Raw genomic sequence first — 21,008 nt, 5'->3', positions numbered from 1 at the left:
TTTTAAAGGGAAGGAAATTTGATGCAGTGTGAAATTAAAGGCCACACAGCAAGTCAGTGATAGAGCGGAGACTAAAACCCAGATCTCTAGATTCCACTTTGAGGGACAATGCGATATCTTCGATAAGATTCCAATCCTGCCTCAGACACTTCCTACCTATTTGACTCTAGGCAAGTCACTTCATTTCTCAGCTGTGTGAAGCTAGACAAGTCACTTGCCCTCTATCAGCCTCAGTGGATGACCTCTGCGGTTCCTTCCAGCCCCAAACCTAGGGATCAGATCCATTATTCTATTTTTCCAAACCTAATCTTTTACCCTTTCTTAAGAGGGCCATGTGTCCTTCCCACAACTGCTCAGAACCACAACTGAAACCAAACACAGGAATTCTGGGACATCAGCCCCAGCTCTCCTTTGTTCCCATCCCCACCCCGAGGCCCGTGAAAGTCCTTTTCTACCAGAGAGAGCTCAGGACTCCATGCTCACGGTTCCCGGAGTCACCTTGTCTCTTCCCCTCCTCCCTTTCCTCCTTACAGGTGTTGGCAGCTGAGGAGAACGTGGATTTCCGTATCCATGTGGAGAACCAGACGAGAGCTCGGGATGATGTGAGCAGGAAGCAACTGAGGCTGTACCAGCTGTACAGCCGGACGAGTGGGAAACATATCCAGGTGTTGGGGCGGAGGATTAGCGCCAAAGGGGAAGATGGAGACAAATATGGTAGGAGACTTCACTGGGCAGACTTGGTCCTCTCCCAGCCTCCTCTCCTTCTGGGGAAGTTAGTCCTGGGTGGGGGTGGGGGTGGGGGGACTGGTTGGGGCTGAGATGGCTACAAAGACACAAGGGAGGGCATGAGGGATATACACAGAGTTCCCTCCTGAGCTGAGGGTCCAGTGGTTTGATCTGTTGCTTCACCAGCCTCTTATCCCAGAAACCGTATGGGTTGAGGGCTACTCCCTGAATCTTTGCTGACCTGATAGTCCTTCTTTTAATAAGGAAGACTTAGGTTAAATCAGGAAAAACTTCCCCACAATCAGACTGCTCAAAGTGGAATGAGCAGCCCAATACCGTAAACCTTTATTGCTGTTTTTAAACCCTTACTTTAGGTCTTAGAAAGAACCCTAAGACAGAACGGCAAGAGCTAGGCAATTGGGGTTAAGTGACATGCCCAGGGCTACAATAGCTCAGAAGTGTCTGAGGTCAAATTTGAACTCAGGACCTCCCAATTCCAGCCTGGGCACTCTTATCCCCTGTGCTGCTGAACTGCCCCATTCCATAGGCCTTTAAGTAGAATCTGTATAACTGCAGGAAAAGAGCTTTGAAGAAGGGATTCCTCTTCAGATTTGGATTGGACTAGATGCCTTTTGAGATCCCGTCTAGCTCTGAGATTCTCTGGCAGGAGAAGCCATACAGAGAGAAGGTGCATGTTTGTGTATGTATGCAATAGGTACTATATTAGCTTTCACTATGCAATAATTCTGTAGAATGCTTTCTCTTCTCCTCCCTGACTCTAGGGATATAACAGAACCCAGAACTAGTAACTAGTAGCTGTAACTCCCAATTAGGGGATAGAAGATAATACCTCGTGGGAGTAAAACAGAGACCTTGGGACACCGGCAAAAGATTACTGCTGGAGAGGGAGGGAGATGCTGGGGGTAGGGGAGAGGAAGTCACCCCAGGGTACGTGCTATCTGTTAGCTTCCTACCAGAGCTAAGCTCTGTTGTTTCTGTCTCTTAGTGTCCTCTTAATTTTGTGCCCTGTGACAAAGCTCCAGTTGCCGTGCCTCTCAGAGAACTTAAAAAAAAATTTTTTTAAACCCTTACCTTCTGTCTTGGAGTCAATACTGGCAGAAGAGTGGTAAGGGTAGGCAATGGGGGTCAAGTGACTTGCCCAGGGTCACACAGCTGGGAAGTGTGTGAAGTCAGATTTGAACCCAGGACCTCCCGTCTCTAGGCCTGGCTCTCTATCCGCTGAGCTACCCAGCTGCCCCCCCCCCTCAGGGAACTTTTTAAGCTCTACTTAAACTGTAGGGGTAACACTGGGATATCATTTGGGGTCTTCTGAACCTCCCAAATTACTTCTGGCTCAAGGGATAGTGAGGAAAATAAAAGCATGACTCCATTCCTTCCTTCTAAAAAACGCTGAATAAAAACAAAAAACTCTTTGGGCCTGAGCAGAGGCCTAGGAAATGTTCTCTGTCTCTCTCCCTCCTTCTCAATCCTTCCCTCCCACTCCCCCACCCCTCTCTCTGTCTCTGTGTCTCTCTCAGTATCTCTCTCTCTGTCTGTCTCTGTGTGTCTGTATCTCTCCCTCTCCCCACCCCCAGCCTTAGAACTGGAAGTTTTCTTAGAGATGTTGCACCCTTCCTCCTGGGCCCTGCCCTTTGAGTCTGGGTTAGGGAAGGACTGTTCTACAGCTCCATGATGCTTCTTCCCGGGGGTCAGCTCCTTGGGGAGGAGGTAGGGGCTGGGGAGGTCCGGTGCCTGAAATGAGTTGGTTTTGGAGGCTCAGACAGTGAAAGCTGCATGTGTGCGTGTTGGGGGAGGCATCCTAGGACTTGGGGCCTGCCGATGGATGTGGGTAGATGCGTTGGCGGGGGCAGGGGGAGAGGGCGGTAGTGCCCTGGGAGCTCTCCAGCTGAAACAGCAGGATGCCTGGCCTGCTGGGCCCCCAGCCCTTGCCCCATTACAGTTGAGACATGACAACAAGACAAATAATTTCTTGGACCTTTTATCTTGGTCTCCATTTATTTTCACTCACTCAGCCCCAGGGCAGAGCTGACCTCATCTCAGGATCCCAGAGTGTGGCAGCTGCACGGTCACCGGGGGCTGGGCTGGGCTGGGCCGGGCAAGCTGAGCTCTGAGCCCTGTACTGCCCAGCTGCCCGGGAGCTCACTTTCCTAATGTGGGTCTCTGCGCCTCTCCCGTCCTGTCTCTCTCCCACATCCTCTCCTCTTCATCTCTTGCCCTTCCTCTCTGTCCTCTCTCTCTAGTTCCCTCACTCCAGGCTTCCCCCTTATGCTTCTCTTCCCTCTGTCCAGCTCCGATACTGCCCTTTGCAACCATTTGACTCTTGGGCAAGCCGATTCTCCTCCTCCATGAAATGAGGGGGTTGGACTTGGTGATCCTAAGGTGCATGCCAGGTTCAGTGTTTTGTGATTTTGCCATTCTCTTTCCCTCTGCCTTTCTTCCCTCCACCTGCCCAGTGTCCCCCTTCTATTTGGGTTTGGCCTAGATGGCAGTTTCCCCTTGGAGCTCCAGGAGGATTGCTGAAAGTTTCAGACAGGGCAGTAGGCTAAACATGTCTTTTTAAAATGTTTAATTCGTGCTCCTTAAAAATGTAACATTTCTTAATGACTACCTTCCCTTGTAAGGAAGAAGTATAATTAGCTCAAACCAAAATTTTGGCCACGGCTGACAGGGTGTCCCTTATTTCTTACCTGTAGTCGACTACTTCTCTAATGAGAGGCAGGAAGCAGACCTGACCATCAGCTGAGGGAGGGCGGCTTGAGATCCTACAGAGGCATCAAACTCAGAGAAACAGGAAGCCAACCTGTTCAGAAAGATGCCTGCTCATTATTTTTTATTTTATTAAAGATTTCTCAATTATATATATTTAAAACCTTTACCTTCTGTTTTGGAATTGATGGTGAGCATCAGTTTCATGGCAGAATAGTAAAAAGTAAAAAGGGATAAGCATTTGGGGTTAAGTGACTTGTCCAGGGACATACAGGCAGGACTTGTCTGAGGCCAGGTTTGAACCTAGGACCTTCTGTCTCCAGGTCTGGCACTCTAGGCATCTGGCTGCCCCTCCCAATTAAATTTGAATCTGATTCAGGCCACACTCAAGAGGTTCGTGGAGCTTATGTTTAAAACCTCTGACGTAGTGAATAGAGGACCTGACTTGGCATCGTTAAAGCCTGGTTTGGATGCTGCCTCATACTGTTAGGACATATCACTGAATCTCTCCAAACTTCAGTTTACCCATTTATAAAATTGGGGATGGGCACAAATCACTTAATCTCTCTTGGCTTCAGTTTCCTCATATCAAATAAGGTCTCTTCTAACTCTACATTTGTGATCTTTTGAAGTCACAATTGGGCACTCAATTGATGAGAATTTTCTAATATCATTCCATATTGTTTTCTCTTACATTAATGTGGTCAGCATGTAATTTGTTCTACTGGTCCTTCCTATTGACTTTGCTCTGCATTGGTTCATGTCTTCCCAAGTTTCTCTGAATCCTTCATATTTGTTGCTTCTTCCAACACAATAATATTTGCACAGTTTGCTCATGGTTTAAACAGCCTTGTTGGGGTATTGCCCCCTCTGGGTGAGCCTATAAGCTGCTCTGTTCCTGGACCTCCCAGGCTGCGCCATTGTTGATGCCTGGGGTCTGGCAGACCCTTGGATGTGAGGGTCAGAGTCTGATTTGAACCATCTGTGCACATAATCTGTTGGCCGATTCTGGAACTGCTCCGGTTCTAGAAAAATAGGAGAGCTAGAGGCATAAATTAATGAAAAGAACATTTATTAAGTGCTTACTATGTGCTGTACTAAGCCATGGAGATACAACTCTTAAAAAGAAACCGTTCCTGCCCTCAAGGAACTTCCATTCTAATAGGGTAAGATAATACCTAAAGGCAATTGTGCCTGGGAGGGGATAACGGAAAGGGAGAGGGAAAGGAGGAGAGGATCCATTCACTGGCAGTGGCAGACAGACAGTGAGATGACCTGCAAGTAAGTACCAAGTACCAAGACTCTCATCCCCATCTTCCCCCACTCCCTGCACTACCTCAAGTTCCCCCAGGGACCACTCCAATCATTTCCCCTCTCACTTCTCTTCTGGCCTCTGAAAGAAGGATGCTGCCGCTCCAGGGCAGCAGAGGGGCTTGGCAGCCTCCATGCTGCTGCTCCATTTAAATGTCTCATTAGAAATGCAGATGAGGAGCTGAGACCCCATCTGTTTGTCCAGGGAGGGAGGGAAGTGAGACCTAGAGCCCAGGGATGCTCTAACCTAGTTAATCAATACAAATATTATTGGGATGGGGATTTATGTGGCCAGACTCAGTAGGAAAATGGGGATGCCCAAGTCGATACTGCATTATGCATTTCAGCCTGGTGCTCTCGCACCTGACTTGTCCTTTTCAGAAGAGTGAAGGGGGTGGGGAGGGGAGGAGGGAAGAAGGATATGGTTGTCTCTCCCGTCTCTCCCCTATTCTCCAAGGCCTTTGTGTTCCTCTCCTAGTTCTGAACAAACAGGGCTTATCCTGGATTGTTGAAGGCTCCTGTGAGAATTGGTCCTCACTGCTGCCATGTAGGCACCCTGCAGGGAAGACTCAGAGGCAAGAAGGAACCTTAGGTGGTCACTGAATACAACCTCTGAATTTTATGGATGAGGGTACTGAGGCCCACAGAGATGGAGTGGTTTGCCCAGAGTCATCCAGGCTTGTTGTGTAAGTGATATAGCTGGGATTTGAACCCAGGGCCTCTGACTCAAAATCCTATCATTTCCCCTGAATTCTACCATCTATCAGGTTCTTTTGTCCTCAGGGCTCTGGGGAATGAAGTGGACCAGACTGTTCCATAGAGCACAGGAAAGGGGCAGGAGAAGCCCCTCCAAACTCCATCTTCCCAAAGTGGCTCCAGTTTTGGATTTTTCTGATTTAAGTCCCAGAAAAAAGAGAAACCTCCTTATGAACGCCCCTGGCACTTTGCCCTTGTCCTCGAACCTTTGTCACATGCTATTTTGTAGACAGATTGATTAGCAGAAAGGATAGTGGACCTGGAAGCCAACCTCCTGAGTTCCAATGCTGACTGTGGTACTAACTCACTTAACTTCTTATAGCCTCAGCACAATGGTGTTAGTAATGCTTTTACCACTACCTTACAGGGTAGTTGTGAGGAAAACATTTATAAACTATAAAAACTATGAAAAGGTGAGCTATTGTTATTGTCTCTCTTTTATATTTTAAGTTCCTTGAGAGTTGGAAGTGGCTAATGCATCCGCTGCAACCACAGATAGAGGAGACTTGGAGTTGGGAAGTCTTGAGTCCCGGACCCCGAGGCAAGTTCACAGGCTTGTCATGAGGCCATCCCCAACATTTGTTGTTGTTGAGGACCCCACTTGGGGCTTTCTTGGCAAAGACACTGGAGCAGTTTTCTATTTCTTTCTCCAGCTCATTTCACAGATGAAGAAACTGAGGCAAACAGGGTGAAGTGACTTGCCCAAGGTTACACAGCTAATACATGTCTGAGGCCAGATTTGAACTCAGAAAGATGAGTTTTCCTGACTCTAGGCCTGGCCTACTACCTTGCTGCCCTATGTGTGTGTATACCTCTATCTCTCTGTCCCCTATATGATATGTATTTATGTATATATGCAGCACATATACACAGTTACACACTTATCAGCATATGTGCATCATACCTTTATACAGGAATAGATAAATACCTCTCTAGCTATATTTACGCCTATATTTTATAGTCACACCTGCACCTATAGAGAAGATGTTCCCCTGTCCAGGCTCTGAAGCTGTAACTAGGGCAGGCTGATGGGATGCTGATGTATACATCACTGGCATATATGCATGTGTATATGTGCGCACACACATACGCTAGCCATTATTCTTCTTATATACCCTGTACATAGTGGGTGTTCCGCAGATGTTTGAATGAATGGATGGAGCTTGCCCATTTGTTTAGGATGTGGGTGTCCAGCATCCCGGGGGGAAAAGCTCAGTATTTGGAGTCCCTGAGCCCAGCTGTGGTATGAAAGAGTTGGTGGCACTGGCCTGCTAACCAGTTATCTCTTGTTGGAGATCCCAATTCCTTGGACATAATTATAATAATTCACATTTCTGTGTTGCTTTGAGGTTCAACTTTTTTCCCCCACAATAATACAAATGTTATTATCTCCATTTTACAGATAAGATACTTTGAGAGTTGGTGACTTCCCAGAATAGAAAGTGCTCAACATAGTGCCAGGTGCAAATCCTTGTAGCCCGATTTGTCTGTTCTCACATAAACTAGCCAAACCAGCAACTGACCTTAGGTCTCTTGATCACAAGTAGAGTGCAAACTCTACTATCCCATCTTTGACATTCAATCTAGAACCCTTGAAGACTAGGTTGTGGTTACATCCCCAGTTCTCCTTTACCTGGTGTTCCCTGGCTTCACTAGCTTTAGATAATGTCCCTGACAGAATTATGGAATTAGGGGAAATTCCAGAGATCATTTAGTCCAAACCAGTGCATTAACTCTGCTTCTCCTGCCTCCTTGGCCTAAATGGAAGACAGTCTTTCCACAGCTTCAGCTTAGGGACTCAGGCCATAGCTGTTCCTTCTCCAGCTGCTCCCCAGATCTTGAAATGTTCGGGTTTCTCACTTTCCACTAAGTTTCTTTCCTAGGCATAAGTCCCATCCTTTTGGAGGGAGGAGCCCTCCTAGAATCGGGGATGTAATCCCATTTCCCTTTGAGGAGATTTGTGCTATCTATCGGGCATAGGAGATTCCTGGAAAAGAAAGAAAATTCTCATCTCTGTAATTCTGAGACTTCCCAGCTCTGGCTGCTTGAAGAAGGGGACTTTCCATTATTTGGTAGGGTTTTTTTACTTGATCAGAGAAGAGACTTGAATTGTTGTCTTCCCCAACTCTCCCTCTCCTACCTTCCTTCCCTGTTCAGCTTTGATAGAAGACATTTCCCAGTACAGGCTTCAGATGGTAGTAACTAGGGCAGGTGGATGTGGGCTTGGCCCTGGGGTGCTGAACTTTTGAGGCTGCTAGCAGCATTTGTAACCTTCCAGCAATGAAGAAACACTTGAATTTAGCATCTAATTAGGAAGAATACTAAACTAAAACAGGAAGCTGTCCTGTGGCATACTTCTTGCTCACTTTGACCTCATTGGCAACCTCCACCCAGCCCACTCCTTTTTCCTCCCCTGTGAAAGCCTCATAGTTTGTCCCAGGTATAAAATTTTCTAAGAATGGTTTGACCGGACTCTGTCCATCCCACATTTCCATAAATCCCTTCACACCACTCTTCTGGGAGGGCAGAAGGGGCTTTGGGGAGATGGTACAAGTTTGATTTCACACATCTCTCCCCAACCCTCCTGGGTAGTTCCAGAATCAAAAAATGTTAGAATCAGGGGGCAGCTGGGTAGCTCAGTGGATTGAGAACCAGGCCTAGAGATGGGAGGTCCTAGGTTCAAATCTGGCCTCAGACACTTCCCAGCTGTGTGATCCTGAGCAAGTCACTTGACCCCCATTGCCTACCCTTACCACTCTTCTGCCTTGGAGCCAATACACAGTATTGACTCCAAGACGGAAGGTAAGGGTTTAAAAAAAATGTTAGAACCAGAAGGATCTTTGAGAAGGTCTTGACCATCCAGATGTTTTTAGGATGGTGTGCCTCATGATCAGAAATCCAAGCATTCATGCCAAATGAATTTTTTATAGCTCCTTATTGATCCAAGCCTGTGAGAGTGAATCAACAGAAACAACAGTAGCTGGCACATGGTTGGCTTCTCCTGCCCTGCCCATCGTGTATGTTGGCTAACTGGGCACACATTTGGGGGAGAGCAGGAGAGGGGAGATAAAAATCTTCTATAGGTCACATCTGGTCTGTAGGCCCCCTGTTGAACACTTGTGATTTAGTCCATCCCCTCCAGTTTATAGCTCTCAGGCCTAGAGAAGTGATATGTTTTGTCTGAGGTCAGACATCTAGGTAGTGACAGGACTGGAAAGGAAGATCCTGACCACTGTGTTACAGTGCCTCCATTCTAAGCTCTTGCTATGTGCCAGGCACTGTGCTAGGGGAACTGAAGAATCCCTGCCCTGGAGGACCTCACATTCTACTGGAGGGAAGCAGCATGCACACAGAGAAAGAAATATATTGACACATCATCACTATAAATTTCTAAAAAATACATATAGCTTTTCAAAAATAAATATTAATAAATGTTTAAAAAAATACATATAGTACATTTAGGAAAATTAAATATTTCCTACAATAAATTCTATTAGGAGATTTATCATATGAGATAGGAGGCACAGTGGATGGATTGCCCAGCCTGGAGTCAGGAAGACTTATCTCTTTGAGTTCAAAGCTGTCCTCAGATGCTTACTAGCTGTGTAACCCTGGGCAGGTCACATCACCCTGTTTGCCTCAGTTTCCTTGACTGTAAAATGATCAGGGAAAGGAAATGGCAAACCACTCCAGTATCTCTGCCAAGAAAACCCCAAAATGGATAATGAAGAGTTAGACATGATTGAAATGAAAAAACAATCAGCATAGTTATTTTTGCATGTTTTCCTCTTCTATAGTTGCCCAAGTTACTTTTGCTGAGATTGGATTAGGGAGAGAAGGGCTCCTGTACTTCTCTCGTGTAATACTCATTTTTTGAGAGTAGGACCTTGCTGGGCTGGAAGCTGTCTGCTGGAGACAGAGTCCCTCAAGCTCAGGCCTAGTAAAAGCTTGGATCTCAATCCCCCCACCTCGAAACCACCCCCTCTCCCTCCAACTGTGCTTAGCCCAGCTCTCTACACTTATGCTTAGTAAATATTTGTGGAATTGAATTAGACTGCTGTGAGCTAAGGCTTGAAACACCTGGGGATGCTTAGCTTCCTGGAGAAAAGATAGGGTGTGGGCACATGGGTGACTCTTCAAGTATCTGAAGGGCTTTCCAGTGCAAGACTGCAGTCTTGTCTGCTTGGCCCCAGGTGGACAACTGTAAAACCACTGGGAGAAGTTTCTCAGAGACAGATTTCATCTGCTACAGTGGAAATGGAGTTGGACTAACTGACTTCGAAGGTCCTTTTCAGGTCAAAGTGTGTGGTTCTGTGCTTTTCATACGAGAAAAAAAAAACCAACCAACTTCCTAATAAATACAGCTGTCGCTAAGTGAATGAGTTGCATTAGAAGATAGTGAGTTCCCCCTTCACTGGAGGGCTGCAAGTTCAGACTTGATAGGTGCTTGTTGGGGATGTAGCAGAGTTCTGTGTAAGCTCCCTGGTGCCAGGGCAACATCTTAGCATTTTTAGTAGACACTGAATAAATGCAGCCTAGTGGATGGACTGTTGGATTTGCAATCAGGATGACCTGAGCTCAAATCTGGCTTTAGACGCTTCCTAGCTATATGACCCCGGGTGAAGCATTTAACCTCTGTCCTGCCTTAGTTTCCCCATCTCTAAAATGGGAGTAATAATCTGACCTTCCTCATAGTCTTATTGTAAGAATGGAGTGAGGTAGCCAATATAAAATACTTTTCAAGCCTTAAATCCCTATACAAATGTGAGAGACGATCATCATTACTATTATTGCGAAGTTATATTCAGGGATGGGCAATCTAGGTGTCCTCCAGGGTCCCTGCCAACTCCAAAATTCTGGGAACTGTCATCATTTCTTTTAATGACTCATCTTTCACCTCTTGCTTCTTCCCCTGGCTTCCTAGGGCAAATAGCAACTTTTCCTGTCTGCATATCCAGAGGGGCAGACATTGCTTTGTCATTCAATGAGGAGGCAGCCCTCTGTGTCCTGTTTATTGTGGATGTGGGCAGAGGAGGGCTTATCTGGCACGTCTGGATTAGAGATTTCCACTCACCTACAGAGCTGAATGAACCCTGACCCCCCCCCCCCCCCAGATGAGGGACTGATGGCATAGAGGAAGGAGCGCTGTCTTTGGACTTGGCTCTGTTATTTAATCCCTGTGTCCTTTGGGCGAGCCTCTCCACCCCTATCCCGGAACACGAGGGAGTTTGGCTAGCTGAGCTCTCAGGTTCCCTCTGACTCTAAGACCCGATCCAGGGATCCTGTGAATCAGTCGCTTGGCTCTTTAGGCCTTCTGAGCCACAGCCGGCTGGCCACCCACACTGCCTGCCTGATGTACTTTGGGAGTGGGAGGGAGCAGGGCTAACAGATGGGATCCTTCTCGGAGGAGCAGTGTCTGGGGAACTTGACACCGTCCCTCCTGGGCTCAGGTAACTTTTGGGCAGCAGTCTGCCCATCTCCTAGCTGCAGTGTTTTTTTTTTTTTTTTGTCCATGGCAGGAACCGACCACACAATTTATACTGACCTGGGAGATGAGATCGTTGAGGTCTAGAGCCGCAGCCAGCCTGAAGCAGAATGATTTTTCTCCCTTTCTTTCCCTTTACTCTAAATCAGATCCCAGATGGGTGTGTTTGCCTGGGAGTCTTCAGGATGGGCAGGATTGTCCCATGGAACCTCTGGACTGGGCCAAGGGCTGGGAGAGGGTGAGGAGACTGTTTATAGTGGGTGCATTTTCACTGCCACTGAGTGATGATACACTCCTCCCCTCCCACTGCCTTTGAAAGCCCTTCAGCCACCAGGGAGGGATTGATTTGGTGTGACCTCCATGCTCCTTCACCACTGGGATATTTTCCCTTCTGGAGGATGATGCATGGAAAGTGGCTTAGAGCACCATGTCAGCATTTGTCTTGTATCCAAGTCAGGCTTCTGGCTACCTCCCATCAAGGTGGGGGAAGGGAGGGGATGAAGGTGAAAGGGACAAATGCTCCTCCCATATTCTCGAAGTTAAAGACCCAGGTTTATCTCTTTTTCTTCTCCCTAGCTGGTGGGGATGAGTCAGAAAGACCCTGATTTAATGCCTCCGCTCATTAGTGCTCTGGGAACCTTAGTTTACTCATATGTAAAAAACAAAGATGCTAGCTTATCTGTAAATGCCTTCTAGCTCTAAATCCTGTGGAAATAATCCTGTTTGTCAGGTGGGAGTGGGCTTAGTTGCTGTCTTGAACTAATTGCTCATATGCCTGGACCCAAGGTGCCAGGCCTCTTCTGTCCCACCCTCTGAAACAGAGATCCTGAGTGTTGTCCTCGGCTCCTCTCAGGGACACCCTGGCATGCTTTTGCTCTCTCCAGAGTTGGAAGGAGAGGATGGCAAACAGTGCGGTAGTATAGACATAATCCTGGACTTGGAGGCAGCAGACAGTGTTTGAATCCCACTTCAGACACTTAACAAAATCACTCAGAAACTCTCCTTTCTTATCTGTAAAATGGGGATAATTGATGTACTACCTAGGCTTGTGAGGAAAATAGCATGTAAGCTTCCTGAAAGCAGGGCTCTCACTCTCTTTTGTACTTGTACTTGCCTAGCATGGTGCCTGGCCTCCAGTGATTAAGGATGTTTTATAAACCTTAAATTATTATGTAATTGTGAGTCTTTATGACTGATATTTCAAAGATCTATTGACATGGGTAATTCAAAGTGAATATTATAGCCACTCCATGTCTTGTGACTAACCTTCTGGTGATTAATTCCTCTGAATTTAGTTTGGTGGACTCCTAAGATCATGGATGTAGACGGAGCTGGAAGGAACCTTCAGAACTTGGCATTATAGATAACCTTTCACTTGACAAGTATCAATTGAAAGTCTTTCTGACTTGATGTAGGATATCTCAAAGTTTATGTTTCCTTGGCAGAGCCTCCAGGAACCCAGGTTACCTCCAGACCAAGATGAAGTATCAGGTTAGGACCTTGGAGAGTGTGTGTTTGTCTTTTGGGGTGGGATATCATCTCCACACCCTCTTTTCTCCACCTCTACAGCTGAAACTCCTTCCTAACATGTCATGTAAGAACAATTTCATCATCTTTGGATTTCGATCAGATTTCTCTTACCAGAGAGACCCCCAAGGACGTCTTCTAGGACTATTTCTCTTTTCCTTCCTCTCCCTTCCCACCATAGAGATGTTCCAGTGTCTCTAGAGTCAAAGGGGTTACCTGGTCTGAGAGTTTTTTTTTTCTAACCTCTCAACTTTTCCCCCAGGATTATTTTTAAGAGCTCTTTGTGGGGTAGGGGGGAGGTCTTAGCAGCTAAGGAGAGGGGGAGGAACTGAAATCAATTCAGGAACCATCACATGAGAGTCAGAAACATTAGCCATCTTTGGTCCCAAGTCTCTCAGGCATGTCCACCCAGTGACCTTTGCTCCCTGGAAGAGGAGGTCACCAAAAGAAGACCATACACCCCCTCCCCCCTGATCTGCTCGGTGCCTACACAGTTAAACATGAGGCATCTCATTTTCCTTGGTGCCCAAACTCCAGGCCTTCCCCAGGGATTAGGGAGAGGTACATACAGGAGCATTTCAGATTATCTGTAGAGTAGATTTTCTTTCATTTTTTTCCCTGAAAGGATGAGAAATATTCTGGAATATTAATAAATGTGAAATGCTTTTATCTCTTCCATTCCTGAAAAGGGGATGGGGCAGTGGCAGAAAGTGGTAAGGAGAGGAGGATCAGGTATGTTCCTGCCCTCTTGTGCATTAAAGAAATCAGATCATTCTCCACTCCCCCTGCACTCCTGCCCCACTTTCTTAGTTCCCATTCTGATGGGCTAGACATTTCCCATTCTCCCAGAGCTTCTTATTTGATGCGGAGAAATGGGGGAGTCCTCACCCTGGAGCTCCCATTGTGTAGGGATGGGGATAAAGAGAGCAGGAGGCTATTTTCTGGAGGGGAGCCGGAAGTGGAGAGCTAGACTAAGGGGACTCCCAGAATAGCCAGTCAGCACCCCTGCTGGTGGGGCACCAAAGATCCCCATCCTCCCAGGTAAACTTACCTCTTAATTAGCAGAAAGCCAACTAGCCTGCTGCATAAATGCTAATTAACCCCTCGGCTCTGGAAGTGGAGTTTTCCTGCCCTGGAGCACTAATGCAGAATGCATTAGCAGCACTTAATGGCTGTGGAAGGAGGGGGAAGGGGGGGAGGCGAGAGAGGCCCAGGGGTCAGTTTGCTCAGTAATAAAGAGGCCGCTCTCCAAGGTCTGGCTGGGAAATGGCAGAGACCCAAGGAGCCCCAGGAGTGTGGCTAAGGGAGGGAAGCTGGTGACTGACCCAACCCAGGAGGAGAACTGCAAAAGATGGGAAGAGGAGGAGGGAATCTCGCAGGCTAACTCGGCTGCCGGCATCTTTGGGCCACTTTGTTGACCCTCTCTGGGTCAGGGCCCTCTGTAACTGGGAGCCCCTTTCCGAGCTCTGTCTCTTATTCTTTGACTGGAGCTAATGGAGGAATGGCGTTGCCCTCTTTGGGGAGGTTAGGATTGTTTATCAGAGGGCTGAGATAGGCCGGGAGAAGGAAGCTTTTTTCTTCAGGTCTGTTTATCCCATGAGCTCCCTGGAGTAGGGGAGCTGTACCTGTCTGGGGTCATCCAGAACCCCTCTGGAAGGCTATGGGCCGAGCACAGCACCGAGCATCAGCCCTGACCCAGGACCACTGGGCAGTGGCATGTATGTACAGGGAGATCCTTGAGTCACACACACTGTTCTGGGCTCTTTGGAGCACAAATGCAATCTAGCTCTACTGTCTTCCTTTAGTCCAGGAGTTTCTAACCTGGGGTTCTGTGAACTGGGCTCTGAAAATATTTGGTAACTGTATGTCAACACGATGACATTTATTTCGTGCGTGTAACAGCATTGTTCATAGGCTTCAGCCTCCAAAGGGGGCCATGGCACAAACCTTAGACTCTTTCATGTCTTCCAGGCAGCGCTGCCAGTGCCCTGTCTTTGTGCTGGGACCTGAGCTGCCCTTGGCCTCTCCGTGGGGCTTCAGCGAAGGAGCGGGCAGGGGAACAGGGAGCAGATTTAGGCAAGGACCCGGCTCGGGAATGCTCAGAAACGTGCAGGCAGGGCTCCGGGACTGAGCTCAGGGTGGATTCTTGGAGCCCTGGCTGATATTACTCCCCAAAGACTTTACATAATTCTGGCCTGGCTCCTTCCCCATGATGTCATGAATGCTGAGTTGGAGTCAAGGTCATTCCATCCCATGTGGTGGTGGTGGGGAACAGGATGTGGCCTCCCTTGGCAAAGCGGCCTCTTCTAGCTCTTCCTGAGCCCAGCTCAGGGCCTGGTTTGGGGACTGAGCTTTTGTGACCAGTGTGGTGGGGAGGGTGAGCCTTGTCTAAGGGGAGCGGTTTGAGGGTGGGATTTTGGAAACTTAGGAGTTGTCAGGTCTTCCCCGGCAATCTAGACAAGTCAGGCCAGGGTAGAGTTCTTCCTGCTCACCCCCTCTGCTTATACTGGCCGTGGAGACAGCCATCAGCATCTTCAGGGTTCAGAGCATCCACATCCCTGTACTCCAGACTGGGCTGAGGGACTCAGGCCAATTAAACAAGCATTTATGGAACACCTGCTTGGCACCAGAGCACTGTGCTAGGTAGGTACTTGAAGTAAAGCAGCTCTATCCTCATGGGGCATCCCATCTACTAGAGGGACACAGGATCCAGTGGGGTTAGGAAAAAGTGCTAGATAGAGGCAGCTAGTTGGTGATAGATCACTCTGCCAGGAGTCAGGAGGACCAGAATTCAAATCTAGTCTCAGACACTGACTGGCTGTGTGACCCTGGACAAATCCCTTAAATCTCTGTTTGCCACTCTTTCCTCAACTGTTAAATGGGGAATGGAATAGCCTTTCAGAGGGTTGTTATGAGCATCAAATGAGATCGTATGTGTAAAGTGCTTAGCACAGTTCCTGCAGAGAAGGTGCTATATAAAAATGCTGATTCCCTTGTCCCCTGGATCTGCCACCCAAGACCTGGGTTTGAGTCTCACTTCTGCTACTTATTGCCTATGGGACCCTGGGCAAGTTATTGGCCTGGGAACATTAGGGAAAGGTTTTCAGGGATTCCCAGGAGCTTAAGCTACTGCTGTTTCCTTCTCCTTGGCAATTCCTTTCTCTCTTTTCACCCCAAAGGGTGAAGCTCTTCTCTCTTACTGGTATCTCCAGGTGTAAAACCTCTAGTCCTCTGACAATACCCCCCAGGAAGGTGTCTCCCTCCACCCCCACCCCTAGTCAGGCTCTCTTAAGTCTCAGCTTCTTCTTAGCTGGCCTCTGAACCCTTGGCCAGGTCAGATTTGTAAACCTTGGACGCCAACCTAGGAAAACTTCCCCAGATGTCTTCTCAGAGCAAACCAAGAAATCCCAGCAGCTGTTCACACACCCACTTCTCTTTCACTGTAAATCCCATATTTTATCTGTCTCCTCCCCTTGTTCCCTAATCCTCCCAACCTGCCTCCTCTCACCCCATTAGACCCCACATCACAACCCCCAGCAATCATTTGTTTATGGGGAAAATAATTTGTTTATGGGGACAAACTCTCCGTCCTCCATCTCTTTCCCTTGGTGGGCCCTGACTTTGCTCTCCAAACCAGAGAGAAGCACGAGAGTGTATCTGTTCTTTCTAGAGGCTTCCTTGGCATCTCTTTTTGCTGGTGTGTGTGTTCTCTACCCAGAGGAATGCAGAATTAAAGAATCCCCCTACAAGAGTTAGCCAACCTCTGCTTACAGACTTTACTCTCTTATGGAGCAGTTCCCATTCCCTTTGAGATGGCTCAAGCTGTTGGGAGAGTTTCCCTTATGCTCTGCTAAAAATAATTACCACATTTTAGAACCAGAGATCATCTAGCACAACCCCCTTATTTTACAAAGGAGGAAACTGAGGCATAGAGAACACTCACTTAAGTGACTACTGGCACAGTGCTGAAGATGAGTAGGTGCTTAATACATGCTTGAAGATTTGACTTGCTCAGGGTCACATAGTAGTGGGGGTCAGATTTCGAACCCAGGAACTCTCGATTCCAAATACAGTATTTTCATCTTCCACTGGCTCATGCTACCTCCAAGCTATCACACAGAACCAGGACTAAAGCCTGGAATGTCCAGCTCCCACTGTAGGATCATTACACACTGTGTTATGTGGGTTTGGGAAATGTTTTTGTCTACCTATGGAGAGCTCATGGACTTCAGGACAGATGGTCTGGGTGTTTGGGCCAGGAACAGAAGCAGAAACCTTCCTCACCTCTCCTTCCCCTCCCACAACACACCTCTCTCTTTCTTTTTCATTTTAGAAAAACATGTTGGATTATGTAGCCATTAAGGAATTTTAAACAATAATGGCTGAGTCAGCTGATTCCGACTTAAGCCCTGAGATCTTTCAGGCCCCTCAGAAGGCCTGTGCTAGCTTTTCCCCTCCTTCCCCTGGATTTTAATAAGCAGGCTCCTTTCTAGGGTTCCTCCTTTCTATTGAACGGAAGATGTGCCTCCTGTATAATGACCCTCTGGTACCTGAACTGAGTCAGATGTACTGGGGTTGGGGACCAAGGTGGGGCTGGGGGAAGGGAATAGACAGTTCTCAGGGACACTAGGAGATTTGGCCCCAAAATCTCAGGGATCAAATGGAGAAGGCTAAATGGGTGCTTCAGAGAGGAAACAGAATGAGATGTGGTGAAGATGAAGGGGTCAGAATTTCTAGCCCATTTTACTGGGAATTCTCATGGACGACCATGACCCACAGAGTTTTGGAAGAAAGGAAGAGGGTAGAAATGAAGCTCCAATTGTTTCTGGAATTAGGTTTTTTTTTAATTAAATCTTTGAATTTTATGTAAATTCTTTGTGTGCGTATGTGTATAGAGGAGGGTATCATATTTTAATTAGTAGTGGTGTCAAAGTAGGGCTAGATTAATTATTGGAAATCACGAGTTCCAGATGGTTTTAATTTTCACAGCAGGGCACTGGCATCTCCTAAGGTGTGTGTGTGTGTTTTTATTAAAATCAGACGGGATATTATTCATACCCGGTGTGTTTTAGGGGCAACGTGGTCCATTTGCTGCAACTCTAAGGATACTACACTCAGGAATGCAAGGCGGTGATTTGTGTTAAGGAAAAGCAAGTTACTTATCACTAAAATGAAATTTATTTGGGTAGAGGAGGTGTGAAGGCAAGGGAACTGGAGAGAGATGACAAGAGTTGGGGTGGGGATTCTTTGGAGAGAGGACAGCTAGGAAAGAGACAAGAGAAGGGATAGGGGATGGGAGAAAGGTAAAGAGAGACAGGTTCAGGGAAGGGTGTGTGTTCAGAGCAGTCACCCCCTGGATTCAGTCTTCACTTCAGCCACAACCTGGTTATAGTCAGCCCTGAATCCCTCCCTGCCCTCCCACTCACTCGCTCCATTCTGCTGCTACCTCAGTGTCCATCATGTCACTATTCCTTTTGGATCAGGGTCCCAGGCGATCCAAGAGTAGGCTCTGCTTCCCCTGCCGCCACTGTTAGTGACCATAAGGCTTTGGGGACCAGCATAGGAGGGGTAACAGAACCACCCCATTTCCTTCCTCCAGGGTCCTTCTGTTTCCCTTCTCCCACCCCTTCCCCCTAAGGGGTCTGGCTTGGTCATTAGGGTCTTCAGAGGGGAAAAAGAAGGGGGATGCTAGCAGGTGTTCCATGTTCCAGATGTTCTCCCTGGGGGGCCTATTTCAGCTGTTCTGGGAACTATATGATGATGCTTAGGGAGGGTGAGGTGTGTTGGTGTCCCTGAAGCCCCTCTCCTTCACTACTTTTGGCCCTGATTTACATGTGCATGTACCCCAGCCCTTTCTCCCACTTTCTCCAGTCCTCTCTGGAGAATTGCTTGAGCCAAGAGGAAGCGGAGAGATCAGGGTGCTGCTGTTCAGCTCAAGGATCACAACAGAGCCAGCTTTTTGAAATTAAATTCTAGCTTTAGTTACTTCAGTTGGGGAACCTTAGACCCTATTCCCTAGAGGATAGGAGGGGGAATGGGAAGAGGCTAAGGATTGGGCCTCTCCTTGACTTATAAATAGTGGTGATGTTGGAATTCTACTTTTCTTGAGATTTCACATTGAACCCTTCCTCCTCAATTTGTTTCCCAAGAGGAATCCCAGAAAGGGGTGGTGGGGAAGAAAGGAGGGACAGGTACAGGTAGGGGGACAAGAGCCACTCAGTCAGGATCTCTCTCCTCAGTGTTTCTACAGCCTGGTAAAAATGCTTTTTTCCCTCTCTCTCTTTCCAAGCCCAGCTTCTAGTGGAAACAGACACATTTGGCAGTCAAGTCCGGATCAAAGGCAAGGAGACAGATTTCTACCTTTGCATGAATAGGAAAGGCAAACTTGTGGGGAAGGTAAGTGTTTCCTATTAATTCATTTGTAATTTGAGCATTACCTTAGAGCAGTGACTGTGAAACTGTAATGATGTGTCCAGAATCCTGCCTGTCAGCCCCAAATGAAAAGCAGGATGTGGGGAATGTGGAATTCTCACAGCTCTTGTCTTTTTATCATCTGCCCCTCACTCCTGCTTCCCCCCTCCTCCTACTTCCCCAAACTGTAAAGCTGGGCACTTTGACTAATCACCAGGGCTTTATTACTAATTATGAATGGTTTGCCAGAGGGCTCTGTTCTTCAAATGACCAGGCTGATGATAATGGTGATGACAAATAACTCAAATTTATACAGGACTTTAAAGTTTGCAAATTATTTTATATATATTATTTCATTGATCAATGATCACCCCAAATAACCCAGGGAGGTAAATCCTTTTATTAACCCATTTTATAGATGAGGAAACTGTAGATTAGACAGGTGACTTCTCCAGGATAATTAGCTAGTAAGTGTCTGAGGCTGCATTTGAACTCAGATGCTTCTTGATTCCAAGTCCAGGATCCTGATCAAAATACCTAGCTGACCTCTCTTCCAAAGTAAGGGCATGCTCGCTCAGGACCGAGATAGGTACCCTGGCCACCTCCTTGCTCACTTGAAATGCAGAAGGGACCTTCAGCAGGTTAGAGGCTTAATGCTTGTTTTAATAATGGTAGGACAGTAGATCCAAATATCTCCATCAGTACTGGACCTCATGGTTCTAGCATTACAGGGAGATTTTATTACCAGTCGGTGGCAGGATCCCTGCACAATAGCAGAACGAAAGGAGTTATTTTGAGCAAGGTTACTAGTGAGAGAGTTTGCTTAGCTAGTACACTGGGGCTTTGCTGATGATGGTGGGCTTTTGCGTCCCCCTATCCCAAAAATGTTCCCTTGTAGTTTTGTTTTTGGGGGGGGAGGAATGCTATTTTTTAAATATTATTTTTTATTTTGTTTAATGACCTGGTTTCTCTGGCAACCTCTTAGTGCCAGGCTGCTACAACACATACTACCTGAGTGACCCCAGGCAAATTGTTGTATTTTCTCAGGCCTCAAAATGAGGGGGTTAGGCTACATGAATTCTGAAAGCCTCCCCTCACTCCCGTGCCCCAAGGGGCCCCCAGGTATGTTCCTGGGGACAGAGACAAATTGAAGCACTTGTCGGAACTCTAGCTAAATCTCTAAGGGCAGTGAGGTCCTCTGACTGGTTAGGTGGTGATGCTCTTCTTAAACTGCTCTCCTTAGTCCAGCAGCCGGGACTAGCACCTCCAGGAGATTAACACCCCTGGGTCCCTTCCCAGTCCTGATAGAGTAGGTGTAGGTGGATGACAAATGTGCAGCAGGCAAGAGGTCAGAACCAGGGGGAGGAGGGGAGGATCCTCACCAGCTTTGTACAATACTGTATTTGGAAGGAAAAGATTCCAGACACATTGCCCACATTAGCTTCTCAAGAGCAAAAAAATCATAGTAAGTCTTCTTGATGCTAAAGAGTGTGTTTTTAATTAGTGATCGAGTTTCCACTGTTTTTGTGGCTGGGCTTGGGGGTGGTTAGAAAAGGGGGCACTCCTCTGAACTGAGGGTATAGCAGACCATACGGTGGCCCAAGTTTCCTGGGGACCCAGCCCCAACCGGTCACATTGCCACTGGAGGGACTCCCAAGGGACGCTGGGGGTGCGGACTGTGTCTGTCCTCCAATTGTTTCCTGTTGCTTTACCCCGCATAATCCCTCACGCCTGCTTTGTTCTCCTTCCCACTCAGCATTTTGGGATGTTTCCCAGGCACAAACCTGCTTTGAGTTTAGTGCTTTTAATTTTATTATAATAATTTTTGTTTGTTTGTTTCTCATGGTCACCTACAAAGAGCTAGATTCATCAGGGCTGGTATGGGACCTGGCCAGGCAGGAGCTGCTCTCAAGTCCTGTGCAGCTCCGTTCCCGTGAAGGCTATCCATCCTCCTCAGGGTCAAAAGAGCAGCCCCAGTCCCGACAGGCTGAACCCCTCCCTCCTGCTTTGGTGACTCACCCCTTCCACAGGAGCCCGTCTTCTGTTTCCTGCATTCTCACCCTCT

General features: G+C 47.4%; 1 protein-coding gene across 1 annotated transcript in view; it reads left to right on the top strand.

The window, feature by feature from the left end:
- Positions 1-332: 332 nt before the first annotated feature.
- Positions 333-21,008, top strand: part of FGF18 (fibroblast growth factor 18) — a 29,941-nt gene continuing 9,265 nt past the window's right edge. The window contains exons 1-2 of the mRNA XM_044659837.1: positions 333-714; positions 18,822-18,928. Of these exons, the coding sequence (XP_044515772.1) occupies positions 333-714; positions 18,822-18,928 (489 nt within the window). The remainder of the gene's footprint in view (positions 715-18,821; positions 18,929-21,008) is intronic.

The sequence above is a fragment of the Gracilinanus agilis genome, chromosome 2, assembly GCF_016433145.1.
Source record: "Gracilinanus agilis isolate LMUSP501 chromosome 2, AgileGrace, whole genome shotgun sequence".
NCBI classification, from domain to species: Eukaryota; Metazoa; Chordata; class Mammalia; order Didelphimorphia; family Didelphidae; genus Gracilinanus; species Gracilinanus agilis.
This window is presented reverse-complemented; position numbering and strand designations above follow the sequence as displayed.